This window comes from Budorcas taxicolor, chromosome 10 (genome assembly GCF_023091745.1).
Source record: "Budorcas taxicolor isolate Tak-1 chromosome 10, Takin1.1, whole genome shotgun sequence".
Classification (NCBI taxonomy): Eukaryota; Metazoa; Chordata; class Mammalia; order Artiodactyla; family Bovidae; genus Budorcas; species Budorcas taxicolor.
Window position 1 is genome coordinate 80,222,552 of NC_068919.1, and position 20,896 is coordinate 80,243,447.

Here is a 20,896-nt window from a genome sequence, read left to right on the forward strand (position 1 = left end):
CCAATAAAACAGCAGTGCCTGCTACACCCCCGAACTAGACAGTCTCATGGAGAAAGGATGAATGAACATAAAGTACAAATGTGAAAAATCCTGAAATAAAGGAAGACAGATTAAAATGTCCATCCACCTATTAATAGGGTAAGACTAGACTGGAACTCAATAAACTTTCATCCTTATGGAAATTCAGGCTATTACCTGTGACCCAGACATCTCCCTAATTGAATAATTTCTAGCAATGGCAGTATTGAAAATATTCAATACTCAGGCCAATGCATGCACCAACCAGATGTCAGCTGGAAACAATCAGAATGGGAAGGTCTACAATGGCAACCCACTCCAGTACTCTTGCCTGGAAAATCCCATGGACAGAGAAGCCTGGTAGGCTGCAGTCCGTGGGGTTGCTGGGAGTCGGACACGACTGAGTGACTTCACTTTCACTTTTCACTTTCATGCATTAGAGAAGGAAATGGCAACCCACTCCAGTGTTCTTGCCTGGAGAATCCCAGGGACGGGGGAGCCTGGTGGGCTACTGTCTATGGGGTCGCACAGAGTCGGACACGACTGAAGCGACTTAGCAGCAGCACCCTAGCATATAACCGATGATTATTGGCTCCGTCTAGGGAAAATCTTCCATACAGTGGACCACATATCTTGGTTTGCCAGGGAATCTTGATAAACACATACTGTCCCCAGTGCAATTAAAATAGTCCCTTTCAATTTCAAAAGCATCTCAGTTTGGACCAATGTGATCATTTTGTCAAGGGTAATGTGAGAATATATTAATTGCTGCATGTTTTGTGGTAGTGAGGAACTGACAGCAATTTAGGTGTTCATCCTTTGGGGAACAGGTAACTAAGAAAAAATTAAAACATAGATGCACTGAATAATCATACACAAAGTAACAGCTTTAAAATATAATGTTGATATTAATAATATGTGTGTATGCATGCTCAGTCATGTCCAACTCTCTTGCGACCCCATGGACTGCAGCCCACCAGGCTCCTCCATCCATGGGATTTCCCAGGCAAGAGTACTGGAGTGGGTTGCCATTTCCCTCTCCAATAGTATAAAATCTTCTTAAAAACATGTCTATGTGGAACAGTGTTACCTATTTACAAAAATGTATACATATTTAAGACACATTATCTGTGAGGGAGGGATAGAAGATAAAGCTTAGGAATGAAAACCAAAAGGGACTTTGAACCTACTGATGAGGACAGTTTATTATGGAGCTGAAGTTGCAGTCATTCAGTTGCTTAGTCGTGTCTGACTCTTTGCAAACCCAGGGAAGCACGCCAGGCTTCCCTGTCCATCACCATCTCCTCGAGCTTACTCAAACTCATGTCCATTGAGTCGGTGATGCCATCCAATCATCATGTTCTCTGTCATCTCCTCCTCCTCCTGCCTTCAACCTTTCTGGGATCAGGGTCTTTTCTAATGACTTGTCTCTTCACATCAGGTGGCCAAAATATTGGAGCTTCAGCTTCAGCATCAGTCCTTCCAATGAATATTCAGGACTGATTTCCTTTAGGATTGACTGGCTTCATCTCTCTGCAGTCCAAGGGACTCTCAAGAGTCTTCTCCAACACCACACTTCCAAAGCATCAATTCTTTGGTGCTCAGCCTTATTTATGGTCCAACTCTCATATCCATACATGACTAATGGAAAAACCACAGCTTTGACTATACAGACTTTTGTTGGCAAATGTCTCTGGTTTTTAATCTGCTCTCTAGGTTTGTCAAGCTTTTCTTCCAAGGAGGAAGCATCTTTTAATTTCATGGCTGTAGTTACCATCTGCAGTGATTTGGGAGCCCAAGAAAATAAAAATAAAATAAAATTAATAAAAACAACACACAGATTTGTTTCCCCATCTATTTTGCCATGAAGTGATGGGACCAGATGCCATGAGCTTAGTTTTCTGAATGTTGAGCTTTAGGCCAGCTTTTTCACTTTCCTCTTTCAATCTAGAGGATCCTTAGTTCCTCTTCACTTTCTGCCATAAGGGTGGGGTCATTTGCGTATCTCAGTTTACTGAAATTTCTCCCTGCAATCTTAATTCCAGCTTGTGCTTCATCCAGCCCAGCATTTCACATGATGTAGTCTGCATATAAGTTAAATAAGCAGGGTGACAATATATATTGCCCTGACATACTCCATTCCCAATTTGGAACCAGTCTGTTGTTCCATGTCTGGTTCTAACTGTTGCTTCTTGACCTGCATACAGATTTCTCAGGAAGCAGGTAAGGTGGGCCTGGTATTCCCATGTCTTGAAGAATTTCCCACAGTTTGTTGTGATCCACACAGTCAAAGGCTTTGGCATAGTCACTGAAGCAGAAATAGATGTTTTTCTGGAATTCTCTTGCTTTTTCTATGATCCAACGGATGTTGACAATTTGATCTCTGGTTCCTCTGCCTTTTCTAAATCCATCTTGAACATCTGGAAGTTCTTGGTTCACGTACTGCTGAAGCCTGGCTTGGAGAATTTTGAGCATTACTTTGCTAACATGTGAGATGAGTGTAACTGTGTGGTAGTTTGAGCATTTTTTGGCATTGCCTTTCTTTAGGACTGGAATAAAAATTGACCTTTTTGAGTCCTGTTGCCACTGCTGAGTTTTTCAAATTTGCTGGCATGTTGAGTACAGCACTTTCACAGCATCATCTTTTAGGATTTGAAATAGCTCAACTGGAATTCCATGACCTCCACTAGCTTCGTTTGTAATGATCCTTCCTAAGGCCAACTTGACTTTGCACTCCATGATGTCTGGCTCTAGGTGAGTGATCACACCATCATGGTTACCTGAGTTTTTAAGATCTTTTTTTGTATAGTTCTTCTGTGTATTCTTGCCACCTCTTCTTAGTATCTTCTGCTTCTGTTAGGTCCATACAGTTTCTGTCCTTTATTGTGCCCATCTCTGCACGAAATGTTCCCTTGGTATCTCTAATTTTCTTGAAGAGATCTCTAGTCTTTCCCATGGAGCTGAAGGGTATTAATTAAATCAGTACTTGGCATCTACTATCCAAAAGCAGTTGAGGGGAGATGGAGAAAGAAAAAGACAGGGACTCAACAGACTTTTTAAGAAGTGAACAAATGAAGACATACTCCATAGCGAACCCTGGTTATAATGCGCCAATGAATTTTTTAAAATGGATTTCTTGGTCTCTAATTTGGAGGAGAAGTTTAAGCACAAAAATGTACAGATGGCATAAGAATGACACCATCATATGACTGGGAGAGAAAGAAAGAGTGTCTAGTTTAAGAGCTTTGTAAAATGAAGCAAGAAATGTCTTCTTGGGGCCTCTTCCTGTCTCCAGGTTTGGATCTTGAGCTTATTTACAAATAAGACCAGCAACTAATAGTTATTGTTTACCAGGTATAATGCCATGCACCCTACATACATTATCCCATTTAATCTTCCCAATAAACACATGAAGAGGTTATCACACTGTACAGATGAACTTAAAAGGGTAAGGCATGAAGAGATTAAGTAACTTTTTAAAAGGTAACACAGCTAATTCTTTGTAAAGCTCAGACACTAAGTTCGGATGTTTGATTGCTAAGGATAAGTTTTAAACCATTTTGCTATGCTGTATCTTTGTAGGAAATATGAACAACTGCGTTAGAAAAAAGTTTGCATAAATCAACTTGTTTTGGGGGCTGGCATGAATAAGCAATGTTGGGATAATGACTGTAGAACAGTCCTCAAGTATAATATATTCCAAAGGAAGAATTGGTTATTCTTGAGTTGTTACCTCAGTCAGGATCCCTATTGCTTACTATCATGACAGAGCAGGGAAAATCTTTCATTTCATTCAGATTCTTCTCTTTAAAATCTAAACATTATAAAGTAAAAGAGCAGTGTTTCACAATCTGTTATTCTGGAAGAAAATAATTCATTAAAATGAAACAAAATAGTCCATTAACACCAATGATGGTAGCCACATGTTGAGTTATGAACACTAGATGAACGAATATTCTACCTTCCCCCTATCTACCTGAAGGTTTTTCTATCCCAAGATAATCTCGATAGTTTTCCCTAGATACCAGTCAAGCTCTATTGGTCACACTATTCATTTAATCATTTCATGGCAAAATATATGTAGCATAAAATCAAGCTCTAAAGGACAAACAACTTACTCTTTGTTTAAAGGTAAAATATATGCAACACAATATTTAACACTTTAACCATTTTAAAGAGTACGATTCAGTGACATTAAGTACGTTCACAATGTTGTGCAACCATCACCATTGTCCATATCTGCAACTTTTTCATCATATCAAAGAGAAGTCTCCATCCATTAAATGTCTCACTCTCCCCTTTACCTGGTAACCTCTATTATACATTCTGTCACTGTGAGTTTGCCTATTCTATTTACCCCATATAAGTGGAACTAGACAAATTTGTTCATTGTGTCTTGCTTATTCCACAAAATAGGTCTTCCAAATTCATTCATGTTGTATGATGTATGAGAATTTCATTCCTTTTAAAGGATGACTAATGTTCCATTGCATGTACATACCACGTGTTGTTTAGTCAACTGTCAATAGACACTTGGTTGTTTCCGTATTTTTGCTACTGTGAATAATGCTACTATGAACACTAGTATACAAGTGTCTGAGTTTCTGCTTTCAATTCTTTGGGGTATATATCTGGAACTGAATTGCTGATCACATGGTAATTCTATGTTCAACAATCTGAGGAACTGCCCAACTGTTTTCTATCACAGATGTACCACATTTTACATTCCAAAAAGCATTGCCTATGGGTTCCAATTTATCCACCTCCTCATCAATGCTTATCATCTTCATTTTGGGGGTGGGGGTGGGGTTTAGGATAATTAGTCATTCTGATTAATGTGAAGTGGTATCTCACTGTGATTTTGATTTCCCAAAGGCTAGTGATGTTAAACATCTTTTCACGAGTTTATTGCCCATTTATGTATCTTCGTTAAAGAACTGTCTCAAGGCCTTATTTTTGAATGAAGTTGTTTTGAGAGGTCTTTATGTATACTGGTATTAATTCAGTATCAGATACATGATTTGCAAATATCTTCTCCCATTCTATGGGTTATCTTTTACTCTCTTTATAGTCTATTTTGAGTCGTAAAATTATTAATTTTGGTAAAACCCAATTAATTTTTTTCTTCTGTGCCTGTGTATCTGGTGTCACATTAACAATATCATCAGTGAATCCAATGTCATAAAAAATGTTCCCTATCTTTTCTTCTAAGAGTTTAGTCTTAGCTCTCATATTCAAGTAGTTGATGCATTTTTAGTTAATTTTTGTATAAAACGTAAGGCAAGGATCCAATTCGTTCTTTTGCATGTGGATATCCAGTTTTCCCAACATAATTGGTTGAAAAAACTGTCTTTCCCCTCATTGAATAGTGATGGTGTCCTTTCAAAAATCATTTGACCATATATGAGGAGGCTTATTTCTGTTCTCTATTCTACCCCACAGCGCTATACATCTGCTCTTATGTTGGCACCACAGTGTTCTGAATATTGTAATTTTCAGTAAGTTTTGAAATCAGGAAGTTGTGAGTCCCTTAACACTGTTCTTTGTTTTCAAGACTGCTTTGGCTATTAGGGGGTCCTCTGAGATTTTATATGAATATTAGGATGGGATTTTTGTATTTCTGTAAAAAGGCAGATGAGATTTTGATAAATACTGAGTTTGCAGATCACTTTGGATAGTGTTGTCACTAACAATATTAACTCTTCTAATCCATGAACATGGAATACCTTTCCACTTATTTATGCCTTTAATTTCTTTTAGTCAAATTTTGTAGTTTTCAATGTACAAGTTATTGTCTCATTAGTTATTTCTAAGTATTTTATTATTTTTAATGATATTATAAATGGAAATGTTTACTTAATATCCCTTTCAAATTGCTCATGTATGGAAACTCAACTAATTTTGTGTTGATTTTGTATCTTGCAACTTTGCGAAGTTTGCTATTAATTCTGAGGTTTTTCTGGTGGAACCTTTAGAATTTTTTACACATAAGACTGTACCATTTGTGAACAGAGACAATTTACTTCTTCCTTTCCAATTTCCTGTTGGATAGAATTTCCAACACCATCTTGAACAGAAGTGATGAACCCAAGCATACTGTCTTGTTCTGGATCTTAGAAGAAAAGTTTCTTATACCAGGTATGATGTATCCATATATGGATTCTTCATATATGACCTTTATCATGTTGAGGAAGTTTCCTTCTATTCCTACTTTGCTGAGTGGTTTTAACATGGAAAAGTGTTTAACATGGAAAGGAAATTTTCTCAAATCCTTTTTCTATATGTTGGGATGATAATGTGGGCTCTTTTTCATTCATTCTATTAATATGGTGTACCATATCAACCGATTTTCTTATATTGAACCATCTTTGCATTCTTGGAATAAACTGCACTTTGTCATGGTATATAATCCTCTTAAGAGGCTGCTGAATTAAAACCTTGTAGCTCTGTAATCACCATAGCTTTCTAAAGAAAAATTTTGAGTTAATACCACAAGGTGTAAGGCCCAAACAGAGTCTAGCAGCTTCACTGGCTGGATGAAATGAGGATCAAAGTTTTGGGAGGGTGAGACTGCTGGAAGTTAGTTCTGGAAGGGCAAAGTTCTGGAAAGAAAGAAGCTAGACCAAAAAAAAGAGAGTACAAGAGAGAGTGCCAGGTATTCGCATGAGTCTACTGAGAGGCCATGTATCCATTAAGTGAAACTCCACAAGGCTAGACAAATAAAAACTAGTAGCAGGCTAAGCAATTCTCAAAAGTTAACACAAGGTAGAGAGACTTTTAACCAACCAGAATCAAAATCCTCAGTGATATACTAGGAAATTCAGTGGCAACCCACTTAGAACATTTGGAGGGTTCAACTGTCCCCGAAGTGAATGCTACTTTAGATTCACCCTAGAAAAGTTTATAAACAGTCCTAAAGAGGTAAAACTGACCTGCAAGTTACTTAACTGCTTACCAAAACAAATTCAACAATGTAATACTAGAAATGTTAATGCAACAAAACAAAATGCAGACACTGAGCAATGTAACCAGTCACAACATCCACAATCTAATTAAAAACTTTTAACATGCTGAGAAGAAAACAAGGGTCCATATAGTCAAAGCTATGGTTTTTCCAGTAGTCATATATGGATGTGAGAGTTGGACCATAAAGAACGCTGAGCACTGAAGACCTGATGCTTTCGAACCATGGTGCTGAGAAGAGTCTTGAGAGTCCTTTGGATAGCAAGGAGATCAAAGCAGTCAATACAAAAAGAAATCAACCCTGAATACTCATTGGAAGTACTGATGCTGAAGCTGAAACTCCAATACTTTTGGCCACTTGATGCAAAGAGCTGACTCACTGGAAAAAACCCTGATGTTGGGAAAGACTGAGGGCAGGAGGAGAAGTAGGCAACAGAGAATGAGATAGTTGAATGGCTTCATCAACTCAATGGTCATTAGTTTGAGCAAACTCTGGAAGATAGTGAAGGAAAGGGAAGTCTGGAGTGCTGCAGTCCATGGGGTTGCAAAGAGTCAACTGAGTGACTGAACAACAAGGAAAGAAGGAAACATGACCTAGAATCAAGAAAAAAAATTGGTCAAGAGAAAGAGAATCCGAAATATGAAACTAGCAGGCAACGATGTTTAAAAGGCTATTACAACTATGTGAAAATAAAGGAAGTCAAACATAATGAGAAAATGGAAGTTTTTCCCTCAAATATTGAAGTTGCCTTCATTTTGAGCTGATTTTTTTGTGTGGCATAAAACAGTAGTCCAGTTCCATTCTTTAGCATTCAGTTTTTCCAGTATCATTATTGAAGATATAAATGATACATTTATCATTCCTCGACTGTATAGTCTTAGCTCCTCTGTCACAGATTAATCAATCATATGTATATGGGTTTACTCTCTGGACTTTATCCTGTTCTACTGATCTGTGTGTTAAAATGGAAGTTTTTTTAGGAAAAACGAAACTAATAAGTTTAAAAACTACATATCTGAAAGGAAAAATACACTAGATGTGAATGACAACAGATGTGATACCACAGGAGAAAAGATTAGTGAAAAGATAAGTGTAGGGAAACCACAGTAACACGTGGGATAATGGCACACGGTTCAATACACATGTTAAGTACAGTTCCAGAAGGAGAAGAAAAAAGGGAGATGGAAAAAAATGCCTGAAGAAAACAACTGGCTCAAATTTGATGAAAATATAAACAAATCTGAGAAGTTCAAACTCAAATCAGGATAAATACAAAAGAAAACAAACACACAAACACTAATACATATCATAGTCACATTGCTCAAAACCAGGTATAAAGAGAAAATTTTAAACGCGGTCAGAGGGAAAAAGGACATAGTAAAGTATAAAGACATTACAGACTCAACAGATGAGTCTGAGCAAGAACAGATGAGTCTGAGCAAGCTCCGGGAGATGATGAAGGACAGGGAAGCCTGGCGTGCTGCAGTCCGTGGGGTCGTAAAGAGCAGGACATGACTGAGCAATAACAAAGTACAAAGGAGTAAAGATAAGAATGACAATAGACTTCTCCTTAGAAACTATGCAAGTCACAAGTCAATGAAACACCATCTTTAAAATGCTAAAAGAAAAATACAAATTAACTTATAATTCTATGTCTAGTGAATGCAGCCTTCAAAAGTAAGGCAGAATAAACACTTTTTCAGAAAAACAAAAGCTGTCAGAATGTGACATAAGCAGACTTATACTATGATAAATATTAAAGAAGTCTGTCAGGCAAAAACATAAATACGCAACAGAAGCTTGGGTATGAAGGAATGAACACCACTCGAAATCATAAATATATGGGTAAATGTACCTTAAAATTAAAAGGATGAACACAGATATACTAAGCAGCTGGACTGGTCCCATGAATGTAACAAAAAGTAAATTACAAGGGATAATAAGGGACATTTCCTCATTTTAAAAAAAGGAGTCAATTCACAAGAAGACAATAAAACACTAGATATGGATGCACCAATAACAGAACTTGAATATCAATGAAACAAAAACTGAAATGAGAAAAAGGCAAGTCAAAAAAGACTTCCAGGATTTTCCTGGTGGTACAGAGGATAAGAAACTGCCTGCCAGTGTGGGGGACATGAGTTCAGTCCCTGGTCTGGGAAGATTCCACATGCCACGGAGCGACTAAGCCCATGCCCCACAGCGACTAAGCCCACGCACCACAACGACTAAGCCCACGCCCCACAGCGACTAAGCCCACGGCCTAGAGCCCAGGAGCCGCTGCTACTGAAGCAGCTGCTGACCCCGCGTGCTGGAAGTAATGAAGCCCCACTGTGTAGAGCCTGTACTCTGCAACAGGAGAAGCCACCGAAATGAGAAGTACAGGCAGCACAACTGAAGAGGAGCCCCTACTCACTGCAACTAGAGGAAGCCCACGCACAGCAATGAAGACCTGGTGCAGCCATAAACACGTCAAACTTTTTCAAAACGGACTTGTAGATTTCAACACTTCTCCCTCAGTAATTGACAGAACAAATAAACAGAAAAGTCAGTAAAAATATGGAATCTTTGAATAACACTAAGAATGAACTTAACCTAATTTACATTTACAGAACAATATACTCAGCAACTGTAAAATAAACATCCTTTTGTAGCACACAGGAAACGTTCACAAAGATTGATGGTAGGTTAAGTCCAATAAATTTCAAAAGACAGAACTGAATTAGAAATCAATAAAAATAACTATATTGGTCTTCTTGGGCTGACGTAACAAAATACCACAGACGGCGTGACTTAAAAGAAATTCTATTCTGGAAGCTAAGATCAAGGTACCAGCAAGACAGATTTCATTCTAAGGCCTCTTCTCTTAACTTGTAGGTGGCCACCACCTTGCTCTTGCTCCTATGACTTCTCTGTGTATACACAAGGACAGAGTGAGCTCTCTGGGTCACTTTCTCTAAGGATACTAATTCTATAAGATCAGGGCCCCATTATTATAACTTCATTTAATCTTAATTACTTCAATAAAAGGGCCTGTCTCCAAATACAGTCATATTAGAGCTTAGGGTTTCAGTATATGAATTTTGGAGGGACACAAACATTGTCCTCAACAATAAAGATATCCTTAAAAAAAAAAAAAATCCCTAAATGTTTGGAAAGCAAATAATATATGAGTTAAAGATAAAATTATAAGGAAAAATAGAAAACATCTTAGCTGAATGATACAGTAAAAAAATTTTACATTGTGGTACACAAAATTATTAATAAAAACTAAATAAATGAAGCTCTACCATGTCTTGGACCAGAAGTCTTAGTACTTATAAGATGCAATTCTCTATAAATCAAAATAGATTCTAATTTACTTTTTTATTGAAGTACAGTTGATTTATAATATTGTGCTAATTTCTGCTATAAAGTGACTCAGTGATACATATATATATATTTTTTCATATTCTTTTCCATTAAGGTTTATCACAGGATATTGAATACAGTTCCCTGTGCTACAGAGTAATACTTTGCTGTTTATCAATTCTATATTTAATAGTTTGCATCTGCTAATCCCAAACTCAATCTACCCCTCCCCAACCTGACCTCCCCCTCGGCAACCGCAAGTCTGTTCCCTATGTCTGTGAGCTTGTTTCCGTTTCATAGAACACTTTATTTGTGTTACGTTTTAGTTTCCACATATAAGGTGGCATCACATGGCATCTGTCAGGCTCCTTCTGACTTCACCAAGTATGGAAATTTCTAGGTCCATCTGTGTTGCTGCAAATAACATCATTTCACAAAATAGTAAAATTTTCATGTAATCCCAATCAAAATCCCACCAGATATTTTTATAGAAATTGACAAGCTGATTCTAAAATTTACATGGAAATTTATACTCTGGGGTTTTTTTTTAAATTTACATTGTTAAACTTCTATTTTATAATAGTCAAAACATTTTTGAAAAGGAACAAACAAAATTGGAAGGCACACTTTATTTCAAGGCTTACTAAAAAGCTACATTTGTCAACGTATTCGTATAGAGAAAAACAGGATAATGGAATCAATTTGAGACCAATCCTGGGCCCACATATAAATGCTCAACTTATCTGATACATTAATGTATTTCAATGGTGAAAGGATAATATTTTCAATAAGTGTTGGGACAACTGTGTAGGAGATAGACATAAAAAGGAACTTGCAGGCTTAACCCCAAATACATGCAAAATAAATTAATCTGAAATGAATCATAGAACTAAACATAAAAGCTAATCTATAACATTTTGTTAGAAAACATAGAAGAAAATGTTCTTTACCTTGGGGTAGTTAAGATTTCTTAGACATTGTACAAATAGTACCAACCATAGAGGAAAAAGGAAAAAAAACCTGACAAACTGTTCTTCTTAAAACTTAAAGCCTTCCACTCTTCAAAACACAAACCCCACTTCCCAAAACGAAAAGGCAAGTCAAACCAAAAGAAAATATCTACAGCACATAAACATGACAAAGGACTTCTGTCCAGAATATATAAAGAACTCTTACAATCTGATGAGACGAAAACAAACAATACAATAAAGATGGGTAAACGACTTGAGTTCTTTCCAGAATATATATGAAAGGGCAATAAATATATAAAAATATGCTCCATTATCATTTGCAACCAGGAGATGCATATAAAAACCATTCCACAACCCCTGTAATGACTAAGATAAAAAAGGAAAGATAATATCAAATACTGGCAAGGATGTGAGATGATAACTGGAACTGTCATACATACCTGGTAGAAGTATAACACACATATTTTGAAAAACAGTTTGGCAATTTCTTTTAAAGCTAAACACACACCCTTAAAACCAGCAAACCCATTCTCAATTATTAGGTATTTAATCAAGAAAAATTAAAATACATGTTTACACAAAGAGTTGCATGTGAATACTCATAGCAGATTTATTTTTAATAACCAAAATCCCAAAACAACATAAATGTGAATTAATAAGTGAATGGATAATCATACTATGGTATATTGTGGCATACTTACACAATGAAACGTGTGTGTGCTGTGCTCAGTTGTGTCCAACTCTGCGACCCCATGGACTGCAGCCTACCAGGCTCCTCTGTCCATGGAATTATACTGGCAAGAGTACTGGAGTGGGTTGCCATTTCCTCCTCCAGGGCATCTTCCTGACCCAGGGATCAAACCCGCGTCTCTTGTATCTCCGGCACTGGCAGGCAGATTCTTTACCACTAAGCCACCTGGGAAGCCCCATGCAATGAAATACTGACAGTAATACCAAATAAATGTGTAAATGAGTGAAAGAAGCCTAAGTACACACTATATGATCCTATTTCTTGACATTCTATATTAGGCAAGTGATAGAAATCAGACCAGTGGTTGCCTAGAGCATGCAGTGAGAGGGCCCACTGCAGGAACACACAGAGAATTTTCTCAAGTGATGAGTCATGATTATACATATGTATATTATTTGCCAAACTTCTTAGAACTTTATACTTAAAATGGATGTACTTTATGTCAATGATACTGCAATAAAATTGATTTAAAAATGAATCTGATAATTCTCAAGTGCAAAAATGCAAGTATTCTAAGCATCTAATATTTTAAAAATGTATTTATTTGGCTGTGTTGGGTCTTAGTTGCGGCACCTGGGATCTCTGTTGCATCTTTTCTGATGCAACATTCACATGCAGAATCTTTTGTTGGAGCAGAGACTCTTCAGTTGTGGCACGCAGGCTCAACAGTTTTAACTTGTGGGCTCAGGAGGTTGCAGTGTGCTAGCTTAGTTGCTCTGCGGCATGTGGGATCTTAGTTCCTCAACCAGGGATTGAACCTGTGTCCCTAACCTGCAAGGCAAATTCTTAACCACTGGACCCCCAGGGAAATCTTTTCTTTTCAGTTGCTAAGTTGTGTCCGACTCTTAGCAATCCTCTATTACTGACTCACAATTAATAATAAAAGAGAGCCCCAAGTTCCTCAAAGCATCAATCACTTGGTAACAACTGAGCAAAAAATGTGATTACATTCCCCTACTTCTCACACTTCTCCACAGAACAGACTACTACTTAGCACTAAAAAGAAATGGACTATTAAGCCATGAAAAAACATGGGAAACCTTAAATGCATATTACTCAGTGAAAGACGCCAGTCTGGAAAGGCTACATACTGCATGATTTTCACTGTATGAAACTCTGGAAAGGCAAAGCGATAGAGACAGAAAAAAGATCAGCGGTTACCAGGGTTGGGGGAAGAGAGGGCTGTATAGATGCGGCACAGATTGAGCCCAGTGAAATGCTCTGTATGATACTCTAAGGATGGACATAAATTATTCTACACTTGTCCACTTCTGTAGAAGATACAATACAAAGAGTGAACTCTAAAGTGAACCACTGGACTTTGGGTATTTACAATGTGTCAATGTAGGTTCACCACCTGTAACAAACACTCAGGGAGGGATGTCAATAATGGGGAAGGCTATGCATATTTGGCTTCCCTTGTAGCTCAGTCAGTAAAGAATCTGCCTGCAATGCAGGAGACCTGGGTTCAATTCCTGGGTGGGGAAGATCCCCTGGAGAAGGAAATGGCCACGCACTCCAGTATTCTTGCCTGGAGAATCCCACGGACAGAGGAGCCTGACAGGATATATAGTCCATGGGGCCGTTAAGAGTCGGACACGACTTAGTGACTAAACCACCATGCACATGGGGGATATGGAAAATCTCTTTACCTTCTTCTCAATTTTGCTATGAAACAAAAATTGCTCTAAATAAATAAAGCCTTAATTAAAAAAATAATAATTATCACCTCCCTGCTTTTCGCCCTTCTACACCTGAGTGTTCTATGTCTCCATGATTTTCAATGTCCTCTTCCTTTTGCCTCTGGAGAAGGAAATGGCAACCCATTCCAGGAGTCTTGCCTGGACAATCCCATGGTCAGAGGAGGCTGGCAGGCTACAATCCACAGGGTTGCAAGAGCTGGACACCAATTAGCGACTAAACCACCACCTTCCTTTTGCCTAGAAACACACTTCACTGAAATGACTGGTTTAATTAACTCTTTACTGTAATAATTAGTTCCAATGATGAATAAAGTTGCTATAAACATCCATGTGCAGGGGACTGGCTTTTGTTTATTTTTCTACATCCTGTCCCATACAGTACCCAGTATACCTATGGACCTCAGTTGGTGTTAAGTTTCTGTTAAACCATTGGAAATAATACTCAAGCCAGGAATTCCTAACATTTCTAATTCTGGGGAAATGCAGCAAGGTTAAAAATGTCTCTGTGAGCCTCTAGCAGGCTTTTTCAACACCTGGGGGGAAAAAAAGGCACAAAAGAAGAAAAATACAGGAGGGAAAGCCCAATGTCCCTAAAATGCCTGCGAGACAGGTTACCCTACCTTTCCCAGATGACTCAGCTCTTACCCTGCTGCTGCTGCTGCTGCTGCTGCTAAGTCGTGTCAGTAGTGTCTGACTCTGTGCGGCCCCACAGACAGCAGCCCAACAGGCTCCCCCGTCCCTGGGATTCTCCAGCCAAGAACACTGGAGTGGGTTACCATTTCCTTCTCCCATGCATGAAAGTGAAAAGTGAAAGTGAAGTTGCTCAGGTGTGTCCGACTCTTCGCAACCCCATGGACTGCAGCCTACTAGGCTCCTCCGTCCATGCGGTTTTCCAGGCAAGAGTACTGGAATGGGGTGCCATTGCCTTCTCCGAGCTCTTACCCTAGTAAAGTCTATTGTCTACACAGCCGCAGTAATGACAGGCACCATTAAATTAATTAAATGATTTATTTTTGGCAAACTGCTTAGATGAGTACTTGATATAGAATCAACATCATTTGTAAAACAAAACAAAATAAAATCCCCATTTAATTCTCACAAAGATTCTGAGTGGGTACTATTAATACACTCATTTTCAAGAAATCAAGGTATAGAGATGTGAGGTAACTTGCCCAAGCACACGTAGCTAGCAACGCAGGCAAAAATGCTCTTAATCACTATGCTCAGCTACCCACTGCAATTATATTAAAATTCAGTTCTCTTTTGTATTCACAGTGCTGTGCACAGAAACCTGCCCTATAGTCACTGCTCAATATATGTGTAGACCGAAAGAAAGATTCAAATAAGTGACTCAAGAGGTTAATAATGAGGCATCTTTCACTCAAAACTATTATATTCTCTGGAGAAACTCTGGTCCAAAGATGAAATATGTCACTTTTGTTACTTCTCCCAAAACAGAGTAACAAGTGTGCATGACAAACAAGGAGAGAATAAGGGAAAATCTTAAATCTCAAAGGAACAGAAAGATGGTATAGCAACAAAAAATGTACTGTGCTCAACTCAGTCCCTCTCCATCCTGGTGCCCCCTCTGATGGAAGCAACAAAGAATATGGCCTACATGAATGAAAAAAATATTGCCTACAACATCAGTAAACAAAGGTTGCTGCAGCCATCAAGCCATCACATTACAGCCGCCCCCGATGGTGAACCTTGAGCAAACTCAGGATTGAAACAGGATGCCTGTCATCAAGCAGTCAGCCACTGCTTGGCCATCTCCAATGAGGTACCCTGAGGAGACTCAGGGCAAGATACAGGATGCTGGCCCTATAGAGCTCAGGTGCATATCAAAGGAATGACTTCAATGAGCCCAGACTTTTGCATCTTCCCATATACAGAAGGAAAGACCTGGTGGCTCAGACAGGTGGGGGGGTAGGGGGAGGGAGGGTATGGACCCCACCTGCAAAGAAGACCTGGGTTCGAGCCACAAAGAAAAGCTCTAAATTCATTAATTTGAGATGTCTGGTTTTCTTAACAGTAATCTTTTGATGTTCTGACTACCTGGCCTTTGTTGCAAAAACCCCTATAATATTCTGGCTCCTCCTTTACCTCTTTGGAGCACTCCCTCAGAGCTCTTTGAGTAGCTGTCTTGTGGGCCTGAAGTTCCCAGGAAGACTGCCAGATAAAACATAATTCTCAATGTTTAGATTATGCATTTTTTTTCAGCCACCAGCATCTTTATTCTCTCACTCTACAATAAGCCCTTGTGCAAGAACTGAATGCATATGCCTGGTCTCTACTAGATCATGTCTCTTACTTAAGTGGCAGAGTTAAGAATTGGATGTAGGTCTGTGTGACTGTAAAGAATCCACCTGCGATGCAGAAGATGCAGGAGATGCCATGGGTTCGATCCCTGGGTCGGGAAGGTCCCCTGGAGGAGGGCATGGTAACCCACTCCAGTATTCTTGCCTTGGAGAATCCCATGGACAGAGGAGCCCGGCAGGCTACAGTCCACAGGTTCGCACAGAATCGGACACAACTGATGCGACTGTGTAACTTAAGCACAACTGAAGCATGCTGTGTGACTTAAGAATCCAGGCTCGGAACCAGTCTAGAAAGATCAGAGTCCTGTGAGAGCAAAGGGAGAAAAAAAGATTGTGTTTATTTCTATATTTGCTTCCTTACTTCTCTCTCTTCCCTCAACTTCAGTCTGAGCTCTTCTGATTCAAAGGATATGTATTTCATTTCCTGTTTTCCTAATGCCTTACCTGGCACATGCCAAAGAGTAGTCAGCAGATGTTCATGAAATGACTAGGCAAATTGATGAATATCAAAAATCATAATAGAATGCTATTACATAAAGATAACTAGTAACATGGTCTATTTCAGCTTTCAAAAAGTCATAAACAAGGTTCTCCACTAAACACAATTTAAGAGAGAAGAATGAATTTGGTCATAACACAATGTAATGGGTAGGAAACTGACTAAGATTCCAGAAACAAGGAGATGGAATATGTGGGAAAACACATACAGTGAGAAAAGTATATGCTATAAAAACTGTATCTCTAAAGACTGCTTCAAGGATCAACCTTATTAAGAATTTTTAAGACAGAAGAAAAAAAAGTTGATAGATGCTCAACTAGAGACACATTTTGTAAAGCCATGTGACTAGGTAGCACAGCAGCCTAGTAAATGCAGCTACTATACTAGGAGGTAGTATGTGGAACACTGGGATCAACAGATCTGGGTTAAATTCTGGGCTTTTGAAACTTACTGACTTTAGAACTTGGGCAAATGCTTAACCTCTGTGAGAGACAATTTTCTCATCTAATAATGTGGATTAATCACCACTCGTGGTGGTTTTGAAGAAAAAAGTGTATATATGTATGTGTGTGTGTATGAAATAATTAGCATACTGCCAGAAAGATAATACGGAATTCCTTAATTATTCATGATTAAAACTGTTCCAACTCATTATCCTCTGCAACTCCCTTAAAGAAAGTAGAAAAATAGAAATTCTGCTTCCTTTTTAAAGATGGTAATCAGGAGCAACTTGTTGAAACTTATTGAGAACTCAGTCCTGAACAAGGAATCCTAATATCCAACATGAAGTTAAAAAAATCTAGATTAAATTCATTGTCATACTTCTTAGAGTAACTGAGTCTTTCCAACATTAAGAACTCAATTTAATAAAGGAAAAAGCGGGAGGCTTTGAGACTATAATCAAGCTGGATTTCCACAGAAAGAAAAGAGCGTTCCATAAAGGACAAAAAGTGGACTCTTCAAATCTTTAAAGGCATTTGAAATTTCAACTGGTTCTTTAGACCACTTACTGTTAGTTACAAATGGCAGGACTTGTGAAACAACACATGGAACAGGCCAAAGAATCATGAACTCTTGGAGGAGGACGAAACTTCCAGTCATCCAACCTAAGACTCTCTTTACAAGGCTGAGGAAGAAGGCATAGGATAGTTGCCGAGCTACGTATCAAGCTTCTTTTTGCCTCACCAGATACTCACTTCATTGTCATGATTTTTCCAAGATTTTCTTTCCTGTGCAGTAAGCAGGACCATACAGAACAGGTGCATTTGCCTTGCAAAATGGGCCCAAACACTGGAATTACCCAAGACCCTTGTCCCTGACAGAACACTCACACACAAAAACAAAAGTATATACATTCTTGCAATTACTTGATTAAATTATCAGGTCCCTGCAAAGGAAGCTGTACTGAAACAAAGAGTGACAATACTTCCTACACACAGAAATGCATACTTGGAACTAGAGGCTTTTCCTAGTTTGCTACTTTGGGACTACCCAAAAAGAGAAAAGACTGCTACTTTGGGACTACCCAAATTACTGGAAACTTCTAGGCGTGATAACTGACTTATTCCCTATATATCTTAATGATGACACAGTGAGGAAAAGTGGAGTGAGATTGTGAGACTTCTTGGGAACACCACATAGCAGGTAACTAGCAATGGCAGGTGATAAACAGAAACTTGAAACCTTGTTAAATGAACCAACCAAACTTCAAAAGTCAGCGGCTCTACTCGTCTAAATTTTTTAAAGTTTATAAACTTTTATGGGTAAAATGTGAAAATGCTTAGAAAAAATTAAAAGTCACTAGGTGAATAAATGCACACACAAAACAGAAATTAACTCTGAGGTGAGATATATTAGCTAAAAAAATTATTATTAATCATTCCTTTGATGCTTTTCCGAATTCCAGTAATTCAGAAAAATGGTTATATTAGGAATTTCAGGTCTGCAAGATCAATAGGATCAGAAAAATTTCAATGAATGGTCAGCTGAACATCAGCAACACTGTTATGTAACTACCAAAAAAGGTGAAGTGATATTACACTAAACTTTAAAAATATTTAGTGACTGAAATAAGCAAGAGAATATCAGAGTGCTGCTCTGCTCCAGTCAGGTGATTCTGAAAATACTGCAGATACTACACTGATGGAACTATGTCAGAACAGGTTAAATTCTTAAACAGGAAACAAAACACAAGAGAACTAATGTAACAACTAGGGATAGTTAGGCTTAGAAGGAAGAGACAAAACAGGAATACAACCAGCTGCCTTTAAATACTTCTAACTACCATTGTTTCAATTGGCCCTAGGAGAACAAGTACCAATGGATGAAAAGTACTGAAAAACAGATTTTGGTTAGTCTCAAAAGTCAATAACCATTAATAGGAAGAGAAGGAGAAACTTAAGTAAGAGAAGTATACCTAAGAGATTTGAGCATACTGAATGAGTCTTTGACAAACGTTTAGGAGCTCCTATGAAGCATGGCATTTAACCATGCAGATTGGCAATAAATTACACTCTCAGTAAGCTGATTTCTAATTTTTTATAATAAGAAAAAAGACAAAGATGATTTTGGGCCATATTTTATGAAAAATAATCTATAAATTGTAGTCAAGCTCCTAAAAAATTTCAGATGAGAAAAGATGGACTGATTTAGGTAGTAGTGATGGCAACAGACAGGTGTGTATGGCTTACAAAAACATCTCAGATAGAGTGCCTGGTACTTGATGAGCTGTTGGAGACTTGAAATAACAGTATTTAGCAAGACTTAGTGTGTTAATCTATTCATTTATTTCCTAACAATAAAAACAAGAGTAATGAACACACAGTGTTTACCACACAATGTTCTAAATATTTTACGGATTAACTGATTTCATTCTCATACCCCTTAGAAATGTACTCTACTATGCACACTTTACAAATGACAAATTAAAGCTTATATCAGTAAAGTTAGGTAATGAGTATCAAAGAACTAGTAAGAGGTTAAATAAACCCAAAGCTTAAGCTCTTAAAGCACTAGACAGCTATAAAGGAAAGGCAACAAAAGCCAACGTGGGCAGCAATGTTAAGAGCCTAGTGGAGTCAAGGGCATCAGGAGATAAGAGGACTATAGGTGAAAATGAAGATTTGGTAGTATCAGAATCACATGACAGGTTTGCTGTGAGGAAAAGAGGAAAAAGCCCAAACAAACAATTGCACTGAATCCAAATTCACAGAGATGGGTTCTAGGAATTAACTTATTTAAAAAAAAAAAGAAAAACCAAACAAAGTTGGATAATTTTGAAGCGAAACCAGCTTTGGGAACATTTGTAGAGGATCTCTAAGGTCTCTTTCTGTTTCAACATTCTAGTTAACCCTCTAAATGAATTTTCCAGAAATGAAAGGCGGGAGGGAGGAATACCAGCACCGAGAAAACGGATATGCAATTACAGTCCACACCGTTTATGCTCCCATTTTCACTAAACGGTCTCTCAGAAATAGGGACAGAGCAGACAAATGGAAGGAGGGGTGTGGTGTTCATCAGTGCTGGCTAAAAAAGCAGGCTTCCCCACCCCCACCCCCCCACCTCCCAGGATTTTCCAGTACCACTACTGGAAGAAAGAAACCCCTCCCGACTATAAAAACAGGTGGTCACGACAGGGAAGCCTGGCGTGCTGCAGTCCACGGGGTCGCAAAGAGTAGGACACGACTGAGCGACTCAACCAACAACCGACTGCAAATTAGGTGGACTCCTCAGATCCTCTCGTGCTAACGCCGGATGTCAAGACAAGTCATCCGTTTGCTCACAAACGCTTCAGGAAACCTCTTGGTTGGGGGCCGTCTTGTCCGGGGCCAAAGGAATCCGGCTCCGCAAGAGGTGTTCGCTCTGCAATTTACAGCCTCAAGAACTCTACTCTCAAGCGATGATTACTTCTGCACATACCTGACGGTCCTCTGGTGAGATTGATCTCTTCCTCGGTAATCAAGTAATCCACTCTTCCGTTCATATTTTAGTCTCTGGCTTCCCGACCGGGGTCAGCGAGGATCGGTGCAGGTGAAGGTGAGAAGCACTGCCGGCAGCAGCCACAACACCGCACTTTCGGTTTCAGCAGCCGCGAACCGGAAAAGGAAGCCGGATGAGGGGCGAGCGCCAGGAATGCCGGGAGTCGTGGTCCTGGCTGCCGCCCGGCACGAACTCTCACCTAGTTCTCAAATCAAACTACGAGGTGAGCAAGGAGCGCGTTTCTGTCATGATTTTACCATTCCAGACGGATTCGGGGCGGGGCGGGCTGGCTAGGAAAGCTAAGAGACATAAAATGGTTGCTCAATTCAGTTCAGTCGCT

General features: G+C 38.8%; 1 protein-coding gene across 2 annotated transcripts in view; it reads right to left on the bottom strand.

Moving 5' to 3' along the window:
• The window catches only part of SYNJ2BP (synaptojanin 2 binding protein), a 38,750-nt gene extending 18,108 nt beyond the window's left edge, over nucleotides 1-20,642 (bottom strand). For both annotated transcript variants that reach the window (XR_008199988.1, XM_052646652.1), the window contains exon 1: nucleotides 20,497-20,642. Coding sequence is in view for 1 of the 2 variants with exons in the window: in XM_052646652.1 (XP_052502612.1) it covers nucleotides 20,497-20,560 (64 nt within the window). In the remaining variant the exon portion in view is untranslated. The remainder of the gene's footprint in view (nucleotides 1-20,496) is intronic.
• Nucleotides 20,643-20,896: the final 254 nt, after the last annotated feature.